General features: G+C 40.8%; 1 protein-coding gene across 1 annotated transcript in view; it reads right to left on the reverse strand.

Moving 5' to 3' along the window:
• RXFP2 (relaxin family peptide receptor 2) overlaps positions 1-25636 on the reverse strand; it is a 54572-nt gene that overhangs the window by 25840 nt on the left and 3096 nt on the right. The window contains exons 2-7 of the mRNA XM_081547292.1: positions 18964-19110; positions 16360-16437; positions 13228-13333; positions 12347-12418; positions 2736-2807; positions 1845-1916 (exon numbers count right to left, since the gene is read on the reverse strand). Of these exons, the coding sequence (XP_081403418.1) occupies positions 1845-1916; positions 2736-2807; positions 12347-12418; positions 13228-13333; positions 16360-16437; positions 18964-19110 (547 nt within the window). The remainder of the gene's footprint in view (positions 1-1844; positions 1917-2735; positions 2808-12346; positions 12419-13227; positions 13334-16359; positions 16438-18963; positions 19111-25636) is intronic.

The following is a 25636-nucleotide window of genomic DNA, read 5'->3' on the forward strand; positions in this document are numbered from 1 at the left end:
GCACTTATCAAGTCCATCCTGGTGGTCTTCACTCCCTTCATCCACCTCCCATTGGACTTAAGACCCTCCCCCTCTAGATACATGGGTCCGGACAAGCTATACTTATTTATTGGCTGATTATGGGCTCCATAAATGCTTTGACCTACTGATTGACTGAATGAAGAATGAATGACAAAAAAAATTCTTAGGAAGTAATTCCTTAGTCTCATGGAATTTAAATGAATGCAAACAAACTTATTGGGAGCTTTGAGGGTGAAAGAGTGAAAAGATTTACAAATTCAAATCACTGTTTTAAACTCTATATGGTATTTTCCTAGGAAAAAATTACTGTAAGGGGAAATATGACTTCTTTCCTCTTGTTGCCTTTGAAGCCAGGTACCATTCCCCCTTACTCTCGGAGGAATCTGAGGGTAGGATTCTGAGAAGGAAGCTCACTGAACACCTACTATATGCCAAGCATTCTGCATATGGCACTTTACATATATAATTCTCACAACACCCCTCTTAGAAAAAAAGGAATTATGATTATAGTTTACACTGCTATATTCAAGTGGCTTCCCACAAGTTGCAAGTGGTAGAGAACCTGCGTTGCCAGTGTGGGAGATGTAAGAGATGCGGGTTCAATCCCTGGGCCAGGAAGATCCCCTGGAGGAGGGCATGGCAGCCCACTCCAGTATTCTTGCCTGGAGAATCCCATGGAGAGAGGAGCCTGGAGGGCTATAGTCAATACAGTCACTATACTTAAAATGGATAACCAACAAGGACCTACTGTATAGCACAGGGAACTCTGCTCAATGTTATGAATCAGCCTGGATGGAAAGGAAGTTTAGGGGAAAATGGATACATGTATATGTATGGCTGAGTCCCTTCTCTGTTCACCTGAAACCATCACAACATTGTTAATTAGCTATACTCTAATACAAAATAAAAAGTTTAATAAAAAAAAAATGGCATTAGGAAAAAAAATAAAGATGAGGAAAAAGAGGCCTAGGAGATTAAGAAAATCGCCTGGAACAAAAAGCACAGGGCTATGGCATACACAAGGATCTGGATGAAGCTGAAGTCCTGGCTTTTCCTCTGGACCAGGCTGACCTAGAGAAAACAGGAAAACTGACACAGCCTTCTAACTGCCCTTTGTTCATCTTCCCTGATGAAAACGTGGACCTCTGATAAAAGACTCCCTGAGATGGAGCTGGTGGCTCACCAGGTAAGTGATGAAACACTATAAGCTCTCATGTTTTCAGTTGTTTCCATACATTTTCTAGAAATCCAAAAAGTCCTCAGCTTGCTTACTTTCTAGGTCAGTGGTTTTCAACAGAGGGCACTCTTTCCCCCAAGGGACATTTGGCATGGTCTGGAAACATTTTTGTTTGGCACAACTCTGGGAGCCAGTACTATTGACATCTAGTGGGGTAGAGAGCACAGAGGGTGCTAAACATCCTAAAACACACAGGACTACCCCCACCCCTCTATCCCTCCTCCACCCCGCTCCCCACTGCCCACCTCCCACTCCACCCCAGCCCAATCAAAGAATTATCTGAGCAGAAGGCCAACAGAGAGCTGGGTTGAGATCCTGTTACAGGTAAACACTGGATGGATGGATGACTTAGCAAGCCTACCGCTGGGTGCAGAAGCCCACCTGAGAAATCACAGCACTGATGTCTCTTCACACCACTACCATTTGGCGTGCCATGATCTGAATTGCCGGAGCAACGTGCTCCAGATTATGTGACAAGTAGAAAAATTGGTATGATAAGCAAGGTAGATAAATAGACAGAAACTATGAGCCTTGGTGAGTATCATTAGGACTGTGATCCCAGAGCAGGAAAAGCTAGAATACTTACAGCCAAGTCAGCTGGTGTAAGTCTTTGAAGACTCCAGGTCTGAGAGTTGTAATGCAGTTGTGGTTGAGATATCTGCAAATGGCATGGGTGAGTCAATGGGGCAAACTTAATACTCCACTTTAGTCACATATAATTACAATACGAGCCTCTGTTGATGATTATGAAGTATGGACATCTGTTTCCGACAGCACTCAACTGGATGGGCAAGGAGAGAAAACCAAGGACAACCAGGAGATACAGATGACCCCAAGCCCAGTGTGACAAGCACCAGGGCCAGCACCAGGAAAGTGGCTGAAAATAATGCACTGGGGTATTATATGACCTTAGTGTATAAGAGTAGAATAAACATGTGAAGTGATTTTTGCTTTAGCTCACTTCCTTTGTGGACTATTGTTTCAAGAAAGTATGCACTAAGTTGTGTCTGACTCTTTGTGACCCCCATGGACTGTAGCCCACCAGACACCTCTGTCCATGGGATTTCCCAGGCAAGAATACTGGAGTGGGTTGTCTTTTCCTCCTCCAGGGGATCTTCCCAACCCAGGGATCGAACCTGCATCTCCTGCATTGCAGCAGGATTCTTTACCGCTGAGCTACCAGGGAAGCCCCATAAAGGTGAAGTTAACAAGGGTTAGAAAAAATATGAAAATATTATAGAAATGACCCAAACTTGAGGAGACAAGATTAAAGAGAGCCTTCATATCTATCTTCTGGTAAAACTAGAAATTTTCTTTCAGTAATTCTTTCAGTGTAATAACTATTCTAGGTACTTTCTGAAAACTATTGCTCCCTCTTCTCTACATCCACAGCTGAGCCTTTAACAAAATACCATTCTATCCTTTAATCTTTACTTAAAGTTGTACTCAAGATACAATTATGAAAAAAGTTACTCACAGTATTTGCAGATTATGTAATCCAAAGAATGCTTTCCTGGATATATATGTAATACAGTTATGCTGGAGAAATCTGGTAGGAATGAGATAGGAGAGTCATGTGATTAGGGTGCTCATACTTTGTTAGGTTGTTGAATGTGCTGTCCACTTGGTTCACCTAAAGATGACTTGTGAAACCAGCTCACAAAGTCCTAAGTCCTAATCTCACGTTGGGAGGTAGGAGCAAGGCCCGTGAGAGAAGGCTGTGGATCTAGCCAGTGCCTGATGTTCTGAGAGCACCCGTGCAGTGAGATGCCGGCATCTCTGACTTGAACCCACCAAAGTCTGTGCATTGTGTGTGAGCAAGGAGCCAGTCTTGTTTCTGCAAGCTGGCACCCTGGTGACCTTCCTTCTCTGACTTGCAGGAGTTGCCCATCATGTGAGATTAGCCAGGTTCTCACTGCTGAGCTTCCTCACTCTTTCAGTACCAGAGTTTCACCTTCAACTCCTCACTTCTCTTCATTCTACTCACATGAAAAAAGGTCAGGGCAAGTCTTAGTTTGATCTGTTTCAAGATGCAGAGTGAGAAGCACACAGCAAATTAGAGAGGTGTTCAAGATCACAAGTGGCTGAACTGGGGCCAGTGCTCCAAGATTAGTTCACAGGGTCGTGATCTACTTAACCTCAATCTAGCAAGAGCATATGGATTTGATAATAGCACTTTCGGAAGCTTGTTGCTTGTTTTAGTTTCTAAGTCATGTCCAACTCTTTTGTGACCCCATAGATGGTAGACCACCAGGCTCCTCTGTTCATGGGATTTCCCAGGCAAGAATACTGGAGTGGGTTGCCATTTCCTTCTCCAGGGGATCTTGCCAACCCAGGGACTGAACTCTCTTCTTCTGTCTTGGCAGGTGGATTCTTTCCTGCTGAGCCACCTGGGAAGCCCTCTTTCAGAAGTATCTAAGTAAATGATTTCTATTTTCTGAGCTCATTATACAATGGGAGTTTAGCCTTGAATTCACATTTTCTAAAGATCTTTAGGCAGGAAATAATCACTCTATTAACAGTAACTCTATTAATAGTATAATGTCTGTATAATCTTCTGAGTAGCTTCCCTATCTCTTGTTTTGATTTGCTTTGGTTCCTGAGGTTTTGTTTCATTTGTTTTGCCACATGGCTTGCAGGATTGAACCCGTGCCCCCGGCAATGGAAGCTTAAGAGTCCTAACCACTGGATGGCCAGGGAATTCCTGGTCCCTAAAATATTTTACACCACTTTCTTATTGTTATGCTACTTCACTGCAAAACTATGGGTAGATCGTGGCCTCATTCATTCGGCATTTGGCTCTACTCTGAATTTTGTTATACCATGATTATTCCTCATCAGAGCTTCCCAGCCTTTGGGTCATGAATGTTACAGGTGTGTAGCCCTCAGCCCTCAAGGTGGCAAAGTAAAGCCAAGATTAGCTTTCAGTTATTAACAAGCCCATCTTTTACCCTCAGAATCAAACAAATATTGTTATTTTCTCTGCGTACCACCATGTGGAAAATGTGGGTGTCGCAGAGCACAAGCATTATAGCTACAGTGGCCTGCAAAGCATCAATTTCAGTGCTACAAAGGGGACTTGAAACCCAGTAAGAACTTGTGCCATTCCATTCCTCCCTCTCTGAAACAAGGTGTCTATGAGGAGATGCTTCACATTGTAGCATAAATTCTACTTTTGCTTTAGAGTTCTAAAACAGAAGAGATCAATGTCTATTTTAGCATTTTCAGAGCCCCTGGAGTGATGTCATTAAAGTTAATATGGTGAATTATATTACAATAGCAAGTGAAAATGGAGAAAGTATACAGTAATATGTGTACTTGAAGTTTCTCTTAAATATTAAATTTACTACCTAACTAGTGCTATTTCTGTGACATTTCATTCAAGATAATTAAGTCAAAAGTGCACTACTGTACATTTTACCTACACATTGTTAATCTTGAAGAGATGGGGGCAGTCATACATTGTGAATTTGACCTTGTGCTTTTGATCTGCGTGACTCACCTGATGTGTTCAGTCCATCTGCCTTCACTGACATGAGTTAAGATTCCCAATTTCTTAAATAATAAACAGCCTCTAATCTTTGATTTAGTCAGTTTGCTGGCACCCTATGGAGAACTAGAGTCCCAGGTCCCTTGTCTCAGACTTAGGCTGCTGAATTTTAACTTGATCCTCCAGTATCTGCTTTCTTCTTTACAGAATAGTAACTTGGTGAATATGAGGGGGAAATTTGGAAATGTGACAATTTGGCAAGTGATGTCCTCTTTTTATTCAGAGCTGAGATATGAGCCTCTCTGATATACTTTATACTGAGTGGCTTTTCTAAGAATAACTTACTGGTTCATGAATTCCTGCTGTTTCAGCTGTCAGGACTTTTCAAGCAGAAACGCCAGGAATTTATGTACCTGAAACTAAAGCAAATAAATGCTTTAATGACATGCATGTTTACAGGCTATTTTTTAAATGCCACATTTTGTATTCATGAGCCAGGCAGACTCCTTGAATTACACTGTGTTGTCAATGATTGCACTGAACAAGAGCCCAGTTTAAGAAGGAAGTCCGATTTATGTAAAATTTATGTCCCAGTGAGGAGAGGAGCTGCTGTTGGTTTCCGTGGTAGCAGTCATAAAGTATTATGGTCAAGCTCATACATTGTATTTTGTTTCTCTGAAGGTTCATCTTAAATTGCTTCTTATCACCCAGTGTTAGAAAGTTTAACAAATTATTAAAATGAATAAACTGATCACTAATAAAAGGATTTAGGTAAGTTGAGTGACATCTGTTCATCTAGCAATTAATTTTTTTTTATTTTGACTTAGAAATTTATTTTTCTGTATGCCTCAATGACCTCAGTTTCACTGTGAATATTTAGAGCATGCAAGACCAGAGACCCACTTGACATTAAATTGGGTGACTCCCTAGGATATATCCCAATACAACTTAAAAATGCATATCAGATTTATTAGCTCAATACAGCTGAAAATGTGTATCCATGAATGTCTTTCCCTGGGTCAAACAGAATAAAGCCTTGATTCTTTAGCCTGGCATTAAAAGGCCCTAGCATCATGATTCAATGACCTTTCCAGCACATACTCCACCATTTCCTACGGTAACTCCTCCTTTAGACAAACTTGCCCAGTCACTCTCTTCCTAATAGCTTTTGAATTTTTCTGCTCATGTTTCTTGGGTCCTCCTTGCTGAAGATGCTCTCTACCTTCTCTTTCGCCCTCTGTGTTAGTCCTACACATCATTCCTTCAACAAATACTCATCGACCCTTCTGTATGTTTCAACACAGTTGACAATGAGGGGTGGTGACAGTGGTGGTACACGGTACTGTGAGGGAACCAGAAGGACATCCAGAAGGGTGTGATGGTCAGTGAGGGCTTCCTTCAAAATCCAAGGATGAATGTTAGGGGTTCATAAAAATGGAATCATAATGGAAAGAATGACCTAAGGCTTGTTCAAAACTCAGATGGTGAAGACTACTGTGAGAAATAGGGATGAATTTCTAGTTATATTTTGGAAACAAGAAAAATGTTTACAGAGAAGCCCAAGCCTGCTGTATGGGACCTGTTTTACAATATGGTGAAATACTAAGAAAATATAAATTCTCAACTCTTACCTTGTTCTTGTCTTCTTGGTCAAAAAAGATGATCTCAGAACTGAAGTGAATAAATAGGATACGGGGTTGTGTCAGTGAAAGCTCAAGAGGATAGAATATGTTAACCAAAATGAGTTAAAACCTGCTGGTTTGGACAATTTCTCCTAGAAACTGAGAAAACACTGAAAATGTGAACACTCAGTCATGATCAATGACTCAGGAATCTGGAAAAAGAGGAGAGCAGCTGGAAAATTAAAGACGGCAGATGCCATTTTGATTTTTCAAAAAGGGAAGTAGATTTCACAAGCTATAGCTGGATGAGCTTGAAGTTGATTCTAGGTGAGATCACAGGACAAGATCTTGTGATGGGGGCTTGTGGGCACCTCAGAGAGAACAGGAACAGGGCATTTCACAAGAAACAGGACACATCAGATCAACTTGATTTTCTTCTTTGAAAGACTGATCAGATAAAAATGTGGTTGACTTTGCTTATATGTCTACCAGGCAGTGATCAAGCGGTTTTATAGACAAAATAAAGAACAAGACACGTTGTCTGATGGATGATGATGATGATGATGAAGGGATCTGGAAAGAAGATCTTGCAGCATCCTGTTCAGTATTCTACTCCATGACTTAGGTGAAGATGGCTCATCTTATTTTCAGATGACAGAATGCTGGGACGAATAGTAAATCTGTTGGGATGAACCAAAAAAGATCTTCACAGTCTGGTAAGAAAAGTTGAATTTGACAGGATGAAACTGAACTGGGATAAATTTGAAGGCCCACTACTAGCTCTCAGATGCTAAGCGCACCAGTACAGGATAGAGGAGCTGTCACTTGTTCAGTTAACACATGTGGCATGGGATTAGGAATTTTACGGACACAATCAGTAGGAGTTAAAGAGTATGAAGCAGCCACAAAAAAGAACAAATGTAACCTTAGGACATATGCAGTTTAGAAAAGAAGGGTTGCTAGCTTTCCCCGTTCTGCCCTTATAGGTGTCATATAGGTGATAATATTACATTTATTCTAGATACTATATGTAAGGAATGTGTAAGTGATCATATACAGAGTGACGAACAGATTTGAAATCAGATCCTTAGGGGAAGAAGTTAAGGATTCGAGGCTGCTTGGGGGAGAGACCTTTGGTGGGGGGCATGGTGATAATGGCTAGCTTTGAATATCAGAGGAATTAGGTAGGAGACTGTGTGTTCTAATCCGTCTCATGGGGTAACTCTCAGAATCACAAAAAGATTTGCAGGTATTTTTGGGGAGTAGTAGAGTTAACTTCTCTGCATAGTACATCATATGAAATGCTGGGCTGGATGAATTACAAGTTGAAATCAATATTCCTGGGAGAAACATCAACAACAACCTCAAATATGCAGATGATACCACCCTAATGGCAGAAAGTGAAGAGGAACTAAAGAGCCTCTTAATGAGGGTGCAACAGGAGAGTGAAAAAGCTGGCTTAAAACTCAACATTCAAAAAACTAAGATCATGGCATCCAGTTCCATCACTTCATTGCAAATAGATGGAGAAAAGTGCAAACAGTGACAGATTTTATTTTCTTGGAATCCAGAATCACTGCAGACAGTGACAGCAGCCACAAAAGTAAAAGATGCTTGCTCTTCGGAAGAAAAGCTATGACAAACCTAGAAAGCATATTAAAAGGCAAAGACATCAGTTTGCTGACAAAGGTCTGTAGACTCAAAACTATGGTTTTTCCAGTAGTCATGTACAGATGTGAGAGTTGGACCATAAAGAAGGATGAGCGCTGAGGAATTGATGCCTTCGAATTGTGGTGCTGGATAAGACTCTTGAGAGTTCCTTGGACAGCAAGGATGTCAAACAAGTCAATCTTAAAGGAAATCAACTCCAAGTGTTCATTGGAAGGAATGATGCTGAATCTGAAGCTCCAATATTGGGCCACCTGATGTGAAGAGGTGACTCATTGGAAAAGATCCTGAAGCTGGGAAAGAATGAGGGCTGGAAAAGAAGAGGTTGACAGAGAATGAGATGTTGGATGGCATCACTGAATCAATGGACATGAGCTTGAGCAAACTCCGGGAGATAGTGAAGGACAGGGAAGCCCGGGATGCTGCAGTCCATGGGGTCGTAAAGAGTCAGACAGGACTTAACTGAACACCAATAGTTACACGGCAGGACAATTTAATACCATTCCTTTCCTTCAGCACCTCCTAATTCTTTTTTTGGTTTATTTTTTCCCCCATAATCACTGTATATCTAACACACACTGCACTTTTATTTTTCTCCATTGTAAGTTGAGTTCCTTAAGGGAAGAACTTTTCAGATGTGTTGTTTACCACTATATCCTTGACACCTGATGGGTATCAGCAACTATTCATTGAAAGAATGCACTAAAATGTGCATTTCCCCTCCTACTGTCTCTACTGACAGTTCTGGGCGTGTCCATCTAATTTCTTCCTTCCCTGGACACCTTTTCCTGGGGATGGTTTGTGTTTAGCTTCACTGGTTGTTTTGGACTGTTGAAATGCAGGATTGGTAGGAAAAGGGACTGGACAGGACAGGGGACTGCCTGAGACTGTAGAGGTTTTCCTGGGAGTTGGGGGGAAGAGTGGCAGGAGGAGCCAAGAAGTAGAAAAAAGGAGATGGGAGGAAAGTATTTAAAGAAGAGTTGCTGAGCTTATGAACGGCTTTAGAATATTTGAAGTTGGCTCAGATGGTAAAGCGTCTGCCTACAATGCAGGAGAGCCGGGTTCGATCCCTGGGTCTGGAAGATCCCCTGGAGAAGGAAATGGCAACCCACTCCAGTACTCTTGCCTGGAAAATCCTATGGACGGAGGAGCCTGGTAGACTATAATCCATGGGGTTGCGAAGAGTCAGACATGACTGAGCAACTTCACTTTCACTTTCACTTTCACTTATGAAGAACTTCTGTAATTCTGCAACCAAAGTTTGGTTTCTGGGCGTTTTCACTGACAGTAACAATATACTGAGACTGGCCCATGTGGGTGGATTTCCAGGGGACCATAGTTAAAGGTTTGGCTTTAGAGCCAAATTCTAATACTTGTCAGCCGGTTGAAAGAAAGTGGAAGTGTTAGTCATTCAGTCACGTCCAACTCTTCGCGACCCCATGGACTGTAGCCCGCGAAGCTCCTCTGTCCATGGGATTTCCCAGGCAAGAATACTGGAGTGGGTAGCCATTCCCTACTCCAGGGGATCTTTGTGACCCAGGGATCGAACTTGGGTCTCCTGCATTGCAGGCAGATTCTTTTCCATCTGAGCCATCAGGGAAATAATCTTTCTTTTCCAAGGATGGTGTCCTCATTCCTGAAAGGGATCTAATGCTGTTTATCTCATCTCATAGACTTCGGAGACAAAGTCCAAATGAGAATTCCAAATCCTGGAAGTCTTTTGTCAACTTTAAAAAATGATATTTAAATGTAAGGAATTGTGTTTTGTCTCCTGTGCTGTATCCTGTATGTAAAAGACACTTGGTGAATGTTTATTGATAAGACTCTAATAATTCTTTTCTCTCTGGTTCTCTGGGAGAATCAAATTCACCTAGAAAGCATCAAAAAGCAGCTTGCATTAAGGGAACTCCTGCTGGGTGATACTCAGGTTATGACATGGTACCTACGTTTTCTCAGAAAAAGCAGAATTAAACATTTAATTGGAGAAATTTTCAGCTGATCTGGGCAATCTGGCAGGAAAAAAAATCTCAACTTTTTTTCACCAGGAAAAATTGGGACTTGTATGTGCAAAGTTAGTGCTTCCATGTTCTTCCCTTCCGTGGGCTACCAGCTACCAAGAAAGAAGTACTGACACAGAACAAAGCATGGATCAGTGGTTCAGGGAAAGACTTGCCCTGAGAAGTTCTATCGTAAACCTCTTTGCTTGATCTTCCAGTGAGCCTCCCCAGAGGTCAGCTTCCCCTAAACTGGGGACCAAAAGTGTAGAATGGAGTTCTGTGTGGGACAGAAGAGTATGAGTTGGTAGAAGATTCAATTAGGTGCTAGAACAATTTCTTTCCACCTCTAGGTTTCTGGTTATTGTGCTGTAAAATGAACATTGCATTGGGCATCAGAAGATACAGACTGTAATTCTGGTTCTTCTACTAAGTAGCTGTAGATCTTAGGTAAGCCATTTAATTGCTGCAAACTTCAGTTACCTTATAAATGATGATAAGATTTAATTAGAAATTCATGACTTCTATGACTCTAGATAATAGATTTAAACAGCTACTCTAAAACATGAATATTTTTCCTTCTTTTCTTCTAGTGCTATTTTATTTTTCTTCCCGTTGGCATTATTCAGGGAGCTCAAAGGCAATACTGATTCATAGAATGAACAGGTTGTGATTCTAAGCACTTCCAGTAAGACCAGAAGCAGTGTTGTTAAGATTTCTTCTCCAGAGGAATCTGGAACCCCAGAGTCAATGCACAGCTACTCCAGTGGGACATTGACAATGTGACCACATGGTATAGGATGGAACAGAAGGAGCTCACAGCAGATGGGAATCACAGAGGCTACCATCAAACCCAGGTGTGATTCTTCATGCTCACACAAGGTTCTTCTCACTAATTAACCTCCTTCAGGGACTTCCTTTCTTGTATGAGTGAGTCTATACCTAAAGACTCATGAGAACATAGAACTATTGATGCCACTTCAAACCAAGTTCATTTGTCCAGTATCAGCAAAGAATCAGAGTCTTTTTAGTCCTGGAATTTAATATATATCACATTTCTAGAAACCTTCTCTTCTATTCTGAATGTTAAAGGACAAAAATTGTAAGACAATGATATGACCTTACAACATTGTCTTGCTAATTTTCTAATCTATCCTGACAATCATCTTGGCTACTGTAGAAATTTGACCTCTCCATTATCCCTGAGTGAGTGACTCAGGCTCAGAGGGACTGACACACAGTAACCGAACTCTCAAGAGGTTGAATATTTAATCCCTTTATTTAATTCAGATGTATCCCTTTCCACTAATTGGAATGGTCTTATTCCCCATCCAAGGTGAACTTCCCAAATACTTCAGTGTAAATAATTTAGGAAGTTAATGTAATCATCATAAGGTTGATTGAAAAGCAGGGAATCAAAGCAAAGAGATTTTCCATCCTGATATGGACAGTGTCACAATAAAATTCATGGGCATTGCGGTATAGGTGGACGGTCCCTCCTTGCCCCTAAGTGGAGACTATGTCTAGGGACTTCATCTCTCAGTCTGGTTTTCTTTCTTTGATGATGCTGGAAGCATCTCGATGCTTTGTTTCTGTGTTTGACTGTGTCCTATTTATTGTTTTCTTTTGTCAAATATGGGCTTCCCTGGTGGCTCAGCTGGTAAAGAATCCGTCTGCAATGCAGGAGACCTGGGTTCGATCCCTGGGTTGGGAAGATCCCCTGGAGAAGGGAAAGGCTACCCACTCCAGTATTTTGGCCTGGAGAATTCCATGCACTGTATGGTCCATGGGGTCGCAAAGAGTAGGACACCACTAAGCGACTTTCACTCACTTCCTCAAATATGTTAATTTCACTGATCTGACCAAGATTATGTTTTTGCTCTGTTTTATCCTGGGAGACAGTCCAGACCCCATCGTGATGCATTGTAAATGATCTGATAGTTCCTGTCTCTGCCACCACTCTTCCAGGTTAAAAAGTGCATCTAGTAGTATCTCTGAATCTACAACGTCATTTTCTAAATGCTCTGAAGTAAGAGCATGGAGTTATGTATATTCTTACTGAGATACTCGATTGCAACTCCAATTTAACTCTCTAAAAGAAAGGTTAAATAAAACCAGTTGTTAGTTTAAATTATGAAATGGAAAGAAAACATACTTTTCAATGTTTTAATGTCTAACCTTAATTACATTTAGAAAAATAACCTTAATGATAAAGGTAATCAACTTTATATTTCATTTTATTCTCAGTTTAAAAACATATTAAACAAAACATCTCATACATTTTCCCATAAAAACACTATTAAAAGCTACTTACATCTTTTTAAGTTCTGTGTATTTGATGAAAACTTTATCTGAAAGACTGTGAATATTGTTTTTCTTAAGAGACCTAAAACAACATGTAAAGAAGACTTTATTATGGAATTTATGACTAACCAATCTCTTTTCTAGAAGTTACGTGCTTGAGAATATTTGATCATGCTCCATACTACTTCACACACATTTGAAAATGCCCATAATAAATGAAAACTTTCACATGAGAATGAAAAGTCCATAAAGCAAAATTAAAGCAGCTTGCAAATATTTGACCATGTTAGTCAGCTAGTATAATAGACTGGAACATCTATGGTGATTTAACTTTTTCTTCTGTAGACAATTTAACAAAACACAGCAAGCAATCCAAAAAACAAAAAAAATCCTAACCCATTCATGTGTGCCCAAATTATGATACATTTGCAAGAAACTTCCTGAGGCTCTCCAAATATCTATGCAGAGTTCAAAAAAACATCCATGATTGATTATGCCATAGTCATCTTCATGCATCTTCTACACCTTTAAAGTCTGGGACAAATTTCTACTATTTAAAACAAGATAGAACATTTAAGGTGCTCTTCCTTTTTTTCCCCAAATTTTTATTTTCACTTGAATAGTACTGGCATATTAGTAATAATACATAAATTGGAAAGTAATTGGAAATAAGAATTCCAGAAGTTTGTGAGTTAAAGGATAACCTGGACAATCCAACATACAGTGTTGAAAACACTTTTCCCCTGGAGAAGAAGCATGCAGAATTCTCTGATGGCTGATGGTTTTCTATTATTTTGCTAATACACAACTAGCATAAAACAGAACAAAGATTAGACTGTATGGTTTTCATATGAGTTACGGAGCAAATATCAAGATTTGAATGCTACTCACAATAACGTCACATTGCTAGAAATCGTTGGCACAGACCGCAAGCCAGCATTTACACATTCCAACTCAGTTCCTTTGCACACACAGCGTTGTGGGTACTGATCTAAAACTAGGGGGCAAAAAGAGCAATGATTCAATAAGAAAAATTACTTTTCTTTAGTTATGACTTTATCTCTGGTAACGGACATTGTTCTTTTTCCATTGAATATACAACAGTCACATTTTGTTAACAGAACTTATTCAGGCCCCAAATAAAAGCAAACAAGAAATCTCTTCTAGTTGAATATAGACTCATGTGGTATTCATTTCAGTTCTAGCTTCCAGTGGTCATTTTAGAGGCATTTAACAAGAGATTAGAAAGAAACCAGAAACATGTTTAAATAGTGTTTTAAAAAGTAGATAGTGAAGCAAGATTAAGTTCTCCTCAATGAAAACCGTGAGTATGACTGAGTAAATATTTGAAGGGTATAACTAGTCAATTTCACTTAATTGAATGGCACAAAAAGGCTGCTCAATAAATGCTTGTTGGTTAAAGCTAAATTCAACTATTTCCCTCCTTTCAAACTTCTCTTAGAGCTGTGATGAGAGTTAGATGCAGGTTCTGCCATAGCCACCATTGTATGTTACTAAAACCAACCAACTCAGATACCCTATTATTTTGGTTCTTAGTTTTTCATGACTATGAAGTTAAAGTGGTAGGTAAAAGTGGTAGAGAAGCTATAAAGCAGAGAAAACCAAAGATTCATCTATCTGAAGCATTCAGAGGGAAGAAAAATGCTTTAGGATTGACTCCAAAGGAGTAAGTTATTAATATAATGGCATATTATAATTATTAAGATTTGTAATAATATATTAATAATACATAACCATCATCATGTAATTATATTTATTATTATATATAATTACTAATTATGTAAATTATTAAAATAATGGCATGTGAGAAATCTATGGAGAAACCTGGCCAAGTGGGTCAACAGAACAATCACCATATATATGTGTTTGTGTGTGTGTGTGTGTGTGAGAGAGAGAGAGAGAGAGAGACAGAGACAGAGGAGAGAGAGTCTTGGGGGATGAGATTTATGGAGCATATGATGGTACTTGGCTGTGATGGAGCTTAAAAAAGTGAGTTATTTTCAAATTTTTATATTTATTATTGATTTAAATCTGACTATAAGTCCTTTCTGATTGCTCTGCTTCCTCTAGATCACTTTTATTCAAACTTTATTTTTAAAATCAATTTCACTGACTCTTAATACACCTGACAAACTTTTATTGAGTACCTGCCTAATTCAAAAGACATATTCTAGTGTACAAACTTTTAGAAAATATTCTGTGTTGCTCATAGGCTGATGCTAACAATCTCAACTTCCTAAAGATGACTTCAGAATGTTTACTTCAATGTTTAACTGACATTGAAGTAGTTACATTACTAGATTACTTTACCAGGGTTGGAAACTCTTTATTTACCAATAGAAGAACTGTGTATAGTCCAAGCTGGGCCAATTGACTAAACCAGAAATGTGAGCTTAACTCCCTGACCTGCAGGTCAGTCACACCTCAACCTCTGGATTATTTTTATGAAATGACTCTTGCTGCCCTCTCTACCTCACTCCTCCCAGAGGTGTTTTCCGGGCTCGGATTCTTAGTGTTAGTCTGGAGCACTGCAAGAAACGTAATGTTCAGTGTCTCCTTCACCAAGCTTTCTCCTCAACCCTGGCAAGATTGACATTTGGGTCAGGTCATTCTGTTGTGGGTGCTGTCCTGCACATTGTAGAAGGTTCAGCAGCATCTTTGGCCTCCACTCACCAGAAGCCAGCAGTCACCCACCCCTCTCCAAAGTGACAACCCAGAATGTACCAGACGTTGCCAAATGTTCTCCAGGGGCATACATGTCTCAAGCTGAGAACACTGTTCTAACTCATTCTTTATAATTCTGGTGCAAGAATCATTGGTCCATACACTTCTGTCATGTGGTTCCTCCTCTTCATTAAACAGAAATAAGCTCACGACTTTGGTGATTGCCCACTGTGCACAGCAATGGCCTCCACAATGGCGTGTGTACAAGATGACCCACTGTGGCTCAGGAAGAAGACGCTAGAGTTTTAATATATTTATTTTTCATTTTTCTGTAATTTACTGTTTTTTGATTTCTAATTTTATGTATGATATATTTGAATATAGTAAACTATATACTAAGTGGTAGCTATGACCTAATATTATAAAGTACATAATATGTTGCTAGTATAGAACTTAATGTATGTACTTTATATACATATGCTATGTATATATACTAATGTGTGTATGTAACTATATATACACACTATATAATTATCTACTCATTTATATATTATGTGTAATATGTAGTATATAATATAATCTGTGTATATATAGAGAGATAATTCTACCATAGGACAGAGGCCAAACTCTGAACTGTGCACCCAAAGTCTCCTGTGGGCTGGTCCCACCCTTCTGGGTCCAACTCCTACTCCTCCATCTTACGCTCTGTGAACCGATGTGAAAGGCATTGGGAAGTGGGCTCTGAACTTCCTTCCCCACTGTTTTGTAGGTCATGCTCCGCTGTCCCTCCATCCAAGGACCTCTGGGTCCATCTCAGTGTCACCTTTTCAACGGATCTTTCACCCTCCCTGGCACAGACGTCATTTCTCCCAAAGGGCTTCCATATTTCCTTGTGCAAATATTCTTCCTTCAGTTCAGCGCTAATATTGTATCACTCCTGCTTCTGTAAGGAATTGTCTCTCCTGCAACCATGTGAGGTATTTGAAGATTGGGGCCACATCTTAATTATCCTTGCCCTCTCAGTGCCCAACAGAGGGGCTGGAAAGAAGCTGGTGATTGAAGGAGTAAGACCTTCATTACTTGTCACAAGTATTCAGTACCTATGTATTCTTGCAGTCATAGGCTAATACACAGAGTAAGCATGAATAGAGCATGTTGTTTTCCTTTTTCTCTCTTTTCAGTCCCACGAACAGATAATAGACCAGTTGACCACTGAAACACATTGAACTGAAATTGGGATTCTTAAGGGAATGAATGACACTACCCAGGTAAATCCATGCACCACAAATGATGTCGCTCGCAAAGCTGATACTGAGTCTTCGAACCAATACCACTTACAGCACTCCTGTGTTAATGCCACATTATTAGCATTTCCATGGACTGTGCCAAATATAGTCGCCCATCCACTAGTGTCTCCTGTGAAACACACGGTGATGAACATGTGTCAGTTATTCTATAAATAAAATATCAAATTACAAAACAAAAATATAAAAATTTGATCATGAAATCAACTTAAAGTTTTAAGTAATAGAAAGATAACGACAATGGCAAGGAAGAAAAAGCAGGCAAATATCTCGAGTTTTGTCTGTTTCTGCAGTTACAAATATTTTAAATATACGATGATTATTTTCCATATGTGTATCCACCTTGAAAAATACCATCTATTTCTGATGCTGACATTTTAAATGTTTGATCTTAATTTTGATATCCTCAGAAGAAAATATAATCTGTATATGTATATGTAGATACCTACTTGATACATGTAATGAATTCTGATATAATTCATGTCCTTTTTTAATAAGGCGTAAACAAACTTCCTTTTAATAAAGTTTGTCTAGTCCTGATGAGAAAAATATTTTCTCAATTTGTCAGATGATATGATCTGCTTATTTGCCAGATTTCCTTCTCTTTTTTTAGCAATGAAAACATATTCTTTAAAAAAAAAAGAAGGCTTGATTTTTGAAATATGATTATCTTAGCATTAGCATAAGCTATTAGAGGCAATAAAACATACAATATGATGCAGGATCCTAAAGTTTATATAAATAGAAAACTAAATTTAAATAGTTGTCCACAGTTCCCTTTTCTGTTCTGCTTTTTGTTTCTGGCTTCGCTGTGTGGCTTGTGGGACCTCAGTTCCTTGACCAGGGGCTTAACCCAAGTCACAGCAGTGAAAGCCTGAAATTCTAACCCCTTGACCACCAGGCAACTCCCTCCATAGGTACCTTTTTGCAGATCCTTGCAAATTTTAGTTTATTTTTATTTCTTATTAATATTCTCAACAGTTTTTTTATTATCCTATTGTCTTTATATGAATTACTTAATTTGCATTTGGAAAACTCCCATGAGACAGACAACATGCATGGTCTGAGATTCCCACGCAGTGAAGAGGAGAGGGCAAAAACGTGAGTGACTTGCCCTTGGCACCCAGAGAGCTGCTCCACCCCTGAGCACTGACTGTCCTTGCCTATTCTAGTCTCTGGTAACACTAAAGCAAGTAAGATGCCCGTAAGAACCCTTCTCAAGGTGTTCCTGTCTAATGAGAGCAGTATGGTGGGAAGACGAGGCCGTCTTTAGCACTGTCATCCAGGCACACCAGGATGCGATGACAGCAGAGAGAAAGGGTGCTTGTCCTAGACAGTGCTACAGCCTCAGGGCGGGAGGCATGGTTGGGAAGCCAGGCTTCTCAGGTGAGGACGGGACACCTGAACTGTACCCTACAGGCTGAGGAGGAGTGACACGCAGGTGGTGAAGGCAGAGGTGCCGGGAGCGTGCACGAGTCCCCAGGGGAGTGAGAGCAGATTCTAGAGCCAGACACCAGGCACTCCTGGACTCTGCTGTCACCCCTGATTGCTAACTGGGCCGTGCCATGGAGTAGCAGTTCGGTGTGGTAGAAAACACACACGATTCTTCCAGATTCAGGACACCTGGGTCCTAGGGTCTACTCTACGCCTAACATGTAGACATGTTACCATGTCAACCTCTCGGGGCATCAGTTTCTCCACGGGCAAAATGCACAGGTTAGATGAGAAGACATATACAGTCCTGATACACAGACCTAAAGTGGCCTGTGAGACCTTCCTGGACTGGCCTCTCTTACCTCTTTACCCTCTTTATCCCGATCGCTTTGCCCATCTCAGTCTGGCTTGTACTTCCCACAAACACAGCTATCTTATTTCATTCAGCCTCTGGGTCTTTCATTTGCTGTTTCCTTTGCCTGTAACTCTGTTCCTCCAGAATATTTCATGGTTTTCCTCTTCTTTCATTTCATTCTCAAGTCAAATGTCATCATCTCAGTGAGGGGATTTGTGGCTATGTCTTTAAAGTAGCCTTTCCCCCAAGTCACTTCCAATCGCACTATCCTGATCTGCATACCTCATGGGTATTTCATACTCTCTGAAATTACTTATTTAGGTACAAATTTGTTTGCCTCCTTGTTCACTTGGTCCCTGTGAACCCCTCAAGGGTGAAGTGCCTGTCTCCCCCTGAGCCTGTCATGTCCTGCTGACTCGGGGAGGACACAGTGGACACAATATAGGTCTACTGAATAATTTAATTCTCTAGGAATATCTACTCACACTTTATAGATATTCTTGCAGCTGAACCCAATTTCCAAGCCATAAGGAAGTGGTCATCGTTTAAGCCATTTAAAACTAAAATATGGGTATCTGAGTAGGATTTAAAATAGTTTTATTTTGTTTTTTTATCACACACAACATTTTATCATACTGTGTTTCTGATTTAAGCCACCTCTAAATATGAAGATGCAGGTAATTATCACAAATCCATTGGAGAGAAGTTATTTAGTCGTGTCACAGTAGGATTCCCTACAGAATACCAAATCACCTCTTCCAGTTCATCACTGTTAGCATTCGATCCACGCACAGTTCTGGGGAGTTCGTGAGGGGCCGTGTCCATATGGAGCTGAGCAAGTGGACTCACCACAGTTCTCCTCGTCAGCTCCGTTCCCACAGTCCTCGACGCCATCACAGTGAAAAGCACGAGGCAAACACTGGGAGAGATTCCCACAGGGAAAATATCCTTTTGGGCACAAAGGAGTGATTGTACTGCCTTCAGTCAGTGCGTAATCTATGTGAAAGAGGGGACAGGAATCTTAAGTAATGAGAAGAAATTATTGATATGGCCAAACTCTTTTCATATTACCCTGTTTAATTTTCGCAAAGCTCTATGAGTTAAGTTTTCTGGCATTACTCTTAGTTTACAATTTCTCTGAGTAATGTTCTTAATTATAACATTTAAAATAAATCACTGTCATACCAAACATCAACTCTACCAAGAATGGAATCAAGGCTCATTATGAATCTGCTTCAAGAAAGCAACGGTAGACAAAGCCAAAGCGATTGTCCTACTTGTGTATGGAATCAAAGACTTGTTCACCCCTGGAGACAGGAAAGCAAAACTATGAGCTAACAGGATCAAATAGATGGATTTATTTACTCATTAATCCTTTATAATAAGATTTGAGGTGACATAATGAAAACACACATGCAGAAGGAAAGATGAAGTGTGAATGAGAGAGAAGTCCAGGACCACATTGGAATAAGGAGAGATAATACTACGTAATAACAGGTAACACTCATTGGGCTTACTGTGTACTGGGTAGTTTGCACAGTGGTGAACCTCAGCTATAAGCTGTGACCAACCTAGACAGCATATTAAAAAGCACAGACATTACTTTACCAACAAAGGTCTGTCTAGTCAAAGCTATGGTTTTTCCAGTAGTCATGTATGGGTGTGAGAGTTGGACTAGAGAGAAAGCTGAGGGCCAAAGAATTGATGCTTTTGAACTGTGGTGCTGGAGAAGACTGTTGAGAGTCCCTTGGACTGCAAGGAGATCCAACCAGTCCATCCTAAAGGAAATCAGTCCTGTGTATTCATTGGAAGGACTGATGCTGAAGCTGAAACTTCAATCCTTTGGCCACCTGATGCGAAGAACTGACTCACTGGAAAAGACCCTGATGCTGGGAAAGATTGAAGGTGGGAGGAGAAGGGGACAACAGAGGATGAGATGGTTGGATGGTATCACCAATGCGATGGACATGAGTTTGAGTAGGCTCTGGGAATTGGTGATGGACAGGGAAGCCTAGCATGCTGCAGTCCATGGGGTTGCAAAGAGTTGGACATGACTGAGCAACTGAACTGAACTGATACCTTCAATCAATGCGTGGGTGATAATATCCTTCCTGTTTCAGGGTTAAGGAAGTGAAATGCAAAATCACACAGATAGATCTGGATCATATCTCTGACCCCAGAGGCCCATTTTTAACCATCATGTTAGGGAGAATCAGGAACTTACATTTCAAGGAGCATAAGCTCTCTATGAGGATGATCTAAAAGTCTTCTTCTTGTGCAGGCAACATAAAAGAAAATGAAGGAGAGCTGAATAACTGCTGAATTGAATGAGAAAGTGCAGAAAGGAAACATAATTAATATTTGCAAAGTTAATATATCTGTAGATAGGATAACCAAAGAGATTCCAGAAACATAGATGTAAGAGCCATTCTCTCAAGTTTTAAAGAATATTTTCCAGAAAATAGATATGTGGAGTTTTTTGTAAATATCTAATAAAAATTTAGGAGTCATATATTTTTTTGAAAAAGGAAACTAGAGATTAGATAGAAACAGGCGAGGGGGATTAAGAGGTACAAACTTCCAGTTGCAAAACAAATGAGTCAAAGGTATGAAACAGACAATGTGGGGGGGAAAAGTGCAAGATGAAACTTCAAATAAATTGATTTAAGGAGAGTGCATTCTCAGGCAGGGCTATAGTACATTATGACTAATTGAAGGGAACAAGGGATGTTGGCAAAGTTTTCCTAATCATGCCCATGAGGGTTGGCATCACGGCTAGGAATTTCCTTGGGTTGGGGGTACAGTGCTTTTTGCTTCCCTGGTGGTTCAGATAGTAAAAAATCTGCCTACAAACCAGAAGACCATGGTTTGATCCCTGAGTCAGGAAGATCCTCTGAAGAAGGGAATGGCTACCCACTCCAATATTCTTGCCTGGAGAATTCCATGGACAGAGGAGCCTGGCAGGCTACAGTCCATGGTGTTGGAAAGAATCAGACACAACTGAGAGACTTTAACTTTCACACTTTATGGTGCCTTTTAATACAGCAGAGGACTAGACAACCTAACCTTTGGGGAGTGTCATCTACTGCATGCTGGGTGTCTCCTAATTATTTCACTTAATCCTAACACATTTGTGTTGTTGTTATTACTGTCTCCATGTGAAGATGAGGAATGTGGACTTGCCAGGTGGCCCAGCATTAAAGAATCTGCCTGCCAATGCAGGAGATGCAGGTTCAATCCCTGGGTCAGGAAGATCCCATGGAGAAGTAAATGGCAACCCACTCCACTATTCTTGCCTGGGGAATCCCATGGATAAAGGAGCCTGATGGGCTACAGTCCATGGGATTGCAGAGTCAAACAGGACTTAGCGACTAAACAACAACAACAAAGATAATGAATGACTGCTGAGAATACGAAGGGCACTTCTACTCCGGTTCTTGGGAAAATGCCCTGTGAGCTCTGGGTCCTCTCAGCCCATGCTGCATTGTGATGAAGTGTTCTCCCGCCAGAGTGTTCGGTCTCCTAAAGTCAGTGATGCCTGCTGACCCTCCTTGTTTAACGAATCACGCCATTTGTAAAAGGGCAGGAGTTTGATACAGACACTAAAGCTAGGTCTGAGTTATACTACACATCAAGCTTTTAGTGACATTGTTAGAGAGCATGAGTAGATTATTGGATTTTTTGAGCTTTAATCCTGATGACCCTCAAGATCCTGCAAACACATAAAGGAGCAGCATCTGGCCTTTCCTGGGGACACGGAGATGTGGCGATGCTCACTCTCCTATGGAACCTGCTGCATCCACGAGGCCTTCCCTCAGTGGGCAGCGTGGCCCCTGGATTCTTTTCGCCCCACTGGGTTTTTGTTTTTACAAAAGCAGAACATATTTTCTCTGCCTTTTCTGCAGTGATCAATAAATGAGTTACTGTGAGCAAGTGGGCATAAGACCAGTCAGGTCTGACTATTTTAGGAAAGCTCTCTGCTGTGAGGCTCTGCGGGTTGGCTTGTTAAGCCTATTTATACACGGAAAGGATTTCATAGGTTAAAAATATCAATGAAGTCATAGATTTTTAAATCTGTTAACTTCTTTCTTATAAAGATTTCTACAGAGGGCAAGTTTATAAAAATTAGTCCTCCTGTGTTTGGAACATGCATGAAAGTGAAAGTGTTAGTTGCTTCAGTCATGTCTGACTTTGAAGTCCACATGAACTGTAGCCTGCCAAGTTCCTCTGTCCATGGAATTCTCCAGGCAAGAATACTAGAATGGGTTGCCATGTCCTCCTCCAGGGGTTCTTCCCAACCCAGGGATCGAACCTGGGTCTCCTGCATTGGCAGGTGGTTTCTTTACCGCTGTGCCACCTGGGAAGCCCTGGAACATGAATGAGTAAGGGTCAATATTTCTTAGTGAAGTAGCTTTAAGATTAGGATAGTAACTCACAGTTAGAAATAAATTTTGCATCACATCACAATTTGGCATACAAATACACACACGTACACAAACAGAAAACAAAATTTCTTCAAATATTACTTACATTTTACTACAGTGGATGAACTCTGATCATTACCATTCTATCTTATTCACTTAAAAAGGCATCACAAGTCACTAAGTTGATCTCATGAGCCACCAATGGGATGTTAACCACTATTTTTAAATATTTATTAGTAATGAAGTACTCTGGAGACCATCAGACCCACATTACAACTCTCTCTGCCACTCCCTAGCTATGTGACTTCAAGCAAGCTTTAAACTTTAGTTTTCTCATATTTAAAACTGGGTTAATGATAATATCCCAGGAGCCAGACCAGCTAGTGCTTATGAAGCACTGGAGAATGTCTGGCCCATGGAAGACCCTTGGTTAACCTTGGCATACTGGCAATTGCAATTTAAGGTGAAAAAAATAGAACTTTGATGGAACCTTGCCGGGCCTTAGCATTGCATACTCTTTTTATACAACTGCTATGAGAGAAATAACAGGACTATAACAAAGCTTCTCCTACTTCTTTATGTTATTAGTTTCAAAGTCATGTGACATACATGGTTTCTGTTTTAAGTAACCTCAAACTCTTGAAAGCTGATTGTAAATGATTAGGCAACAGAAATATCCTTGCAACTTTCTAATAATATCTTTTTATTGATCTAGAAGAGGTGATTAAGCACTTGGTTTTAAAGACAGTTTTGAAATAGACAGCTGAGGCTGTGTAGGATATCCTGAAGGCAGAACACTGTCTTCTCTCATGGGTTTTATTATGAAGATAGCTTTGAGTTCCCTGAGGGCTGGCTGGCCCCATTAAATGTCCATCTCACAGATGCAGACTCATTCTGAGTGAGACAAACAATCCAAGATCAAAGACAGGAAGGATCAAGGTTGTTTCCTTTTCCTTGGGGAAAAAAATAGGCTTCATTCACCAAGTATGGGTGAAGGAAGGGGAGGGGAAAGACTGACCATGTACAAACAGAACCTTACCAACTCTATTTCTAAAAATTCCCATTTTTCACCCCCGAATGGAATCTTCCTGAAAACAACTCAAGGTATAAATTGTATGTGGAAGGGAAATAAAATCTATTCCCTACCTACCCCCCTGCCCTCTGTATCATGAATCTCTATTATCTAACCTAGTGCCTGGTACTTAATTGGTGCTCATTAATTTTTTAAATGAATTAATGGGTCATTTAGGAATAAAAGAAGGGTTGAAGGAAGAACCCCTTTAAAATGTAAAATTCCCAAAGTTGCAGGCTAATGTTTTGATTCTGATGACGAAATATTGTTTAGTCTTCAAAGTGCTTATCATTTATCATTCTGTCATTAACAATTTAGAAAATGATTAAACATCCTTGCTATAGTTGGCATGTACTGAAAAAGAGCCAATACCTGTCTATAGACAGCATATCATGCTGTCTATTCTTCCTGCCGTCTGTGCAAGTGGAGATAGTTTTTATTGAAACTTGGGGATTATAAAGATGGAGGATGCCTACATAAAAGCTGCGTCAATAGCTTCTGCAGCAATGTCTATGGGACCCCTGCCAAACGTGCAGCTGAGGGGAGGTTTGAACATGTGACAGAGAATCTCTCAGTAATAGTCTTCCTCTCCTCTCTTCTGGTCAATATTCTGGACATGTCTGTGCAAAGGGATTCTGAAATGACTCCTTGATAGCTTTTTGAAGCCAATTGGACAGCTGCCTAAGGACATACTTTACTGCTTGCTCACCCCTTCCTTGAGGGGGAAAAACAGATGAGAATGATCTTTGAGGTGCTCAGTTTGACTCGATGGGGATGAGCGAGTCCCTCTCTGCTTTCCTGGATTCTCTGCCAACGCTCGTCCTGCATGCTGTGGAAGGAAGTCTTTATCCTCTCAGCCTGGTGTTGTGGCTGAGGGTCTTTCCATGTCCCGGCCAGGGACGGGGGGACCCACCACCCACAGGAAGCCCAAGGGATCTTGGCACATGAGGCCATTTCCTAGAGTGCTCTGCTCTGTGGAATTCAGATGGAGATGAGGCCTCTGCTGTTCACTCTAAAGAGACAGTTACTGTATCATGGGGAGGAGCATTCATTTAACATCTAGAAAACATCAGCTGAGCGCCTACAATGTGCTCTGTCGACAAGGCAGACACGACACTGCCTGTCCCCACCTGGAGCTCAGGTGGCAGGATCTCCAAGAGGAGCAGCAATGCCACTCAGCGAACCAAAGGTGAATCCAGCCCAGTCACTGAGATCACCTGCAGGAGGCGTCCTCGACCTCTGTGAAGAGTCTGAGCTCCACTAAAACCCCACCTTTCCAGGGCACAGGATTTATTATTTGTTTGAAGGAAGCTAGTAAAGTCTTCTCTTTTTTTTTTTTTTTAAAAAAAGAAGCTGTTATGTTAAGGTGAAAGTGAAACTCACTCAGTCATGTCCAACTCTTTGGACAAGGACTATACAAACCATGGAATTCTCCAGGCCAGGATACTGGAGTGGGTAGCCTTTCTCTTCTCCAGGGGATCTTCCAGATCCAAGGATCAAACCCAGGTTTCCCACATTGCAGGCAGATTCTTCACCCGCTGAGCCACAAGGGAAGTCCATGTGAAGGTGAGTGGAGAGAAACTGGCCTCCTGGTGGTTGTTTTCTAAACTTAAAAATCTTATCCTTTTACTCTACTGTTGGGTCCTCCCTTCCCTGACAATATTGTGAGGCCCTATCAGTGAATATGGGCTTCCCAGGTGGTACTAGTGGTAAAGAACCCACCTGCCAATACAGCAGACACAAGAGACATAAGATATGTGGGTTCACTCCCTGGGTAAGGAAGATCCCCTGGAGGAGAGGATGGCAACCCACTCCAGTATTCTTGCCTGGAGAATCCTATGGACAGAGAAGCCTGGTAAGCTACAGTCCGTGGGGTCACAAAGTTGGACATGACTGAAGGAAAACTTAGCACGCACACATCAGTGAGTGTGTGCAGAATTCGGATCCAGTTTTATGCACACACTGACTCCACATTCTTCCCATTTCAAAGACTCTGGCCTTAACTGAGTTTCTCTAAGTCCCAAGA

The sequence above is a fragment of the Giraffa tippelskirchi genome, chromosome 12 (assembly GCF_054371585.1).
Source record: "Giraffa tippelskirchi isolate mGirTip1 chromosome 12, T2T-mGirTip1v1.2.pri, whole genome shotgun sequence".
In the NCBI taxonomy this organism is placed as follows: domain Eukaryota; kingdom Metazoa; phylum Chordata; class Mammalia; order Artiodactyla; family Giraffidae; genus Giraffa; species Giraffa tippelskirchi.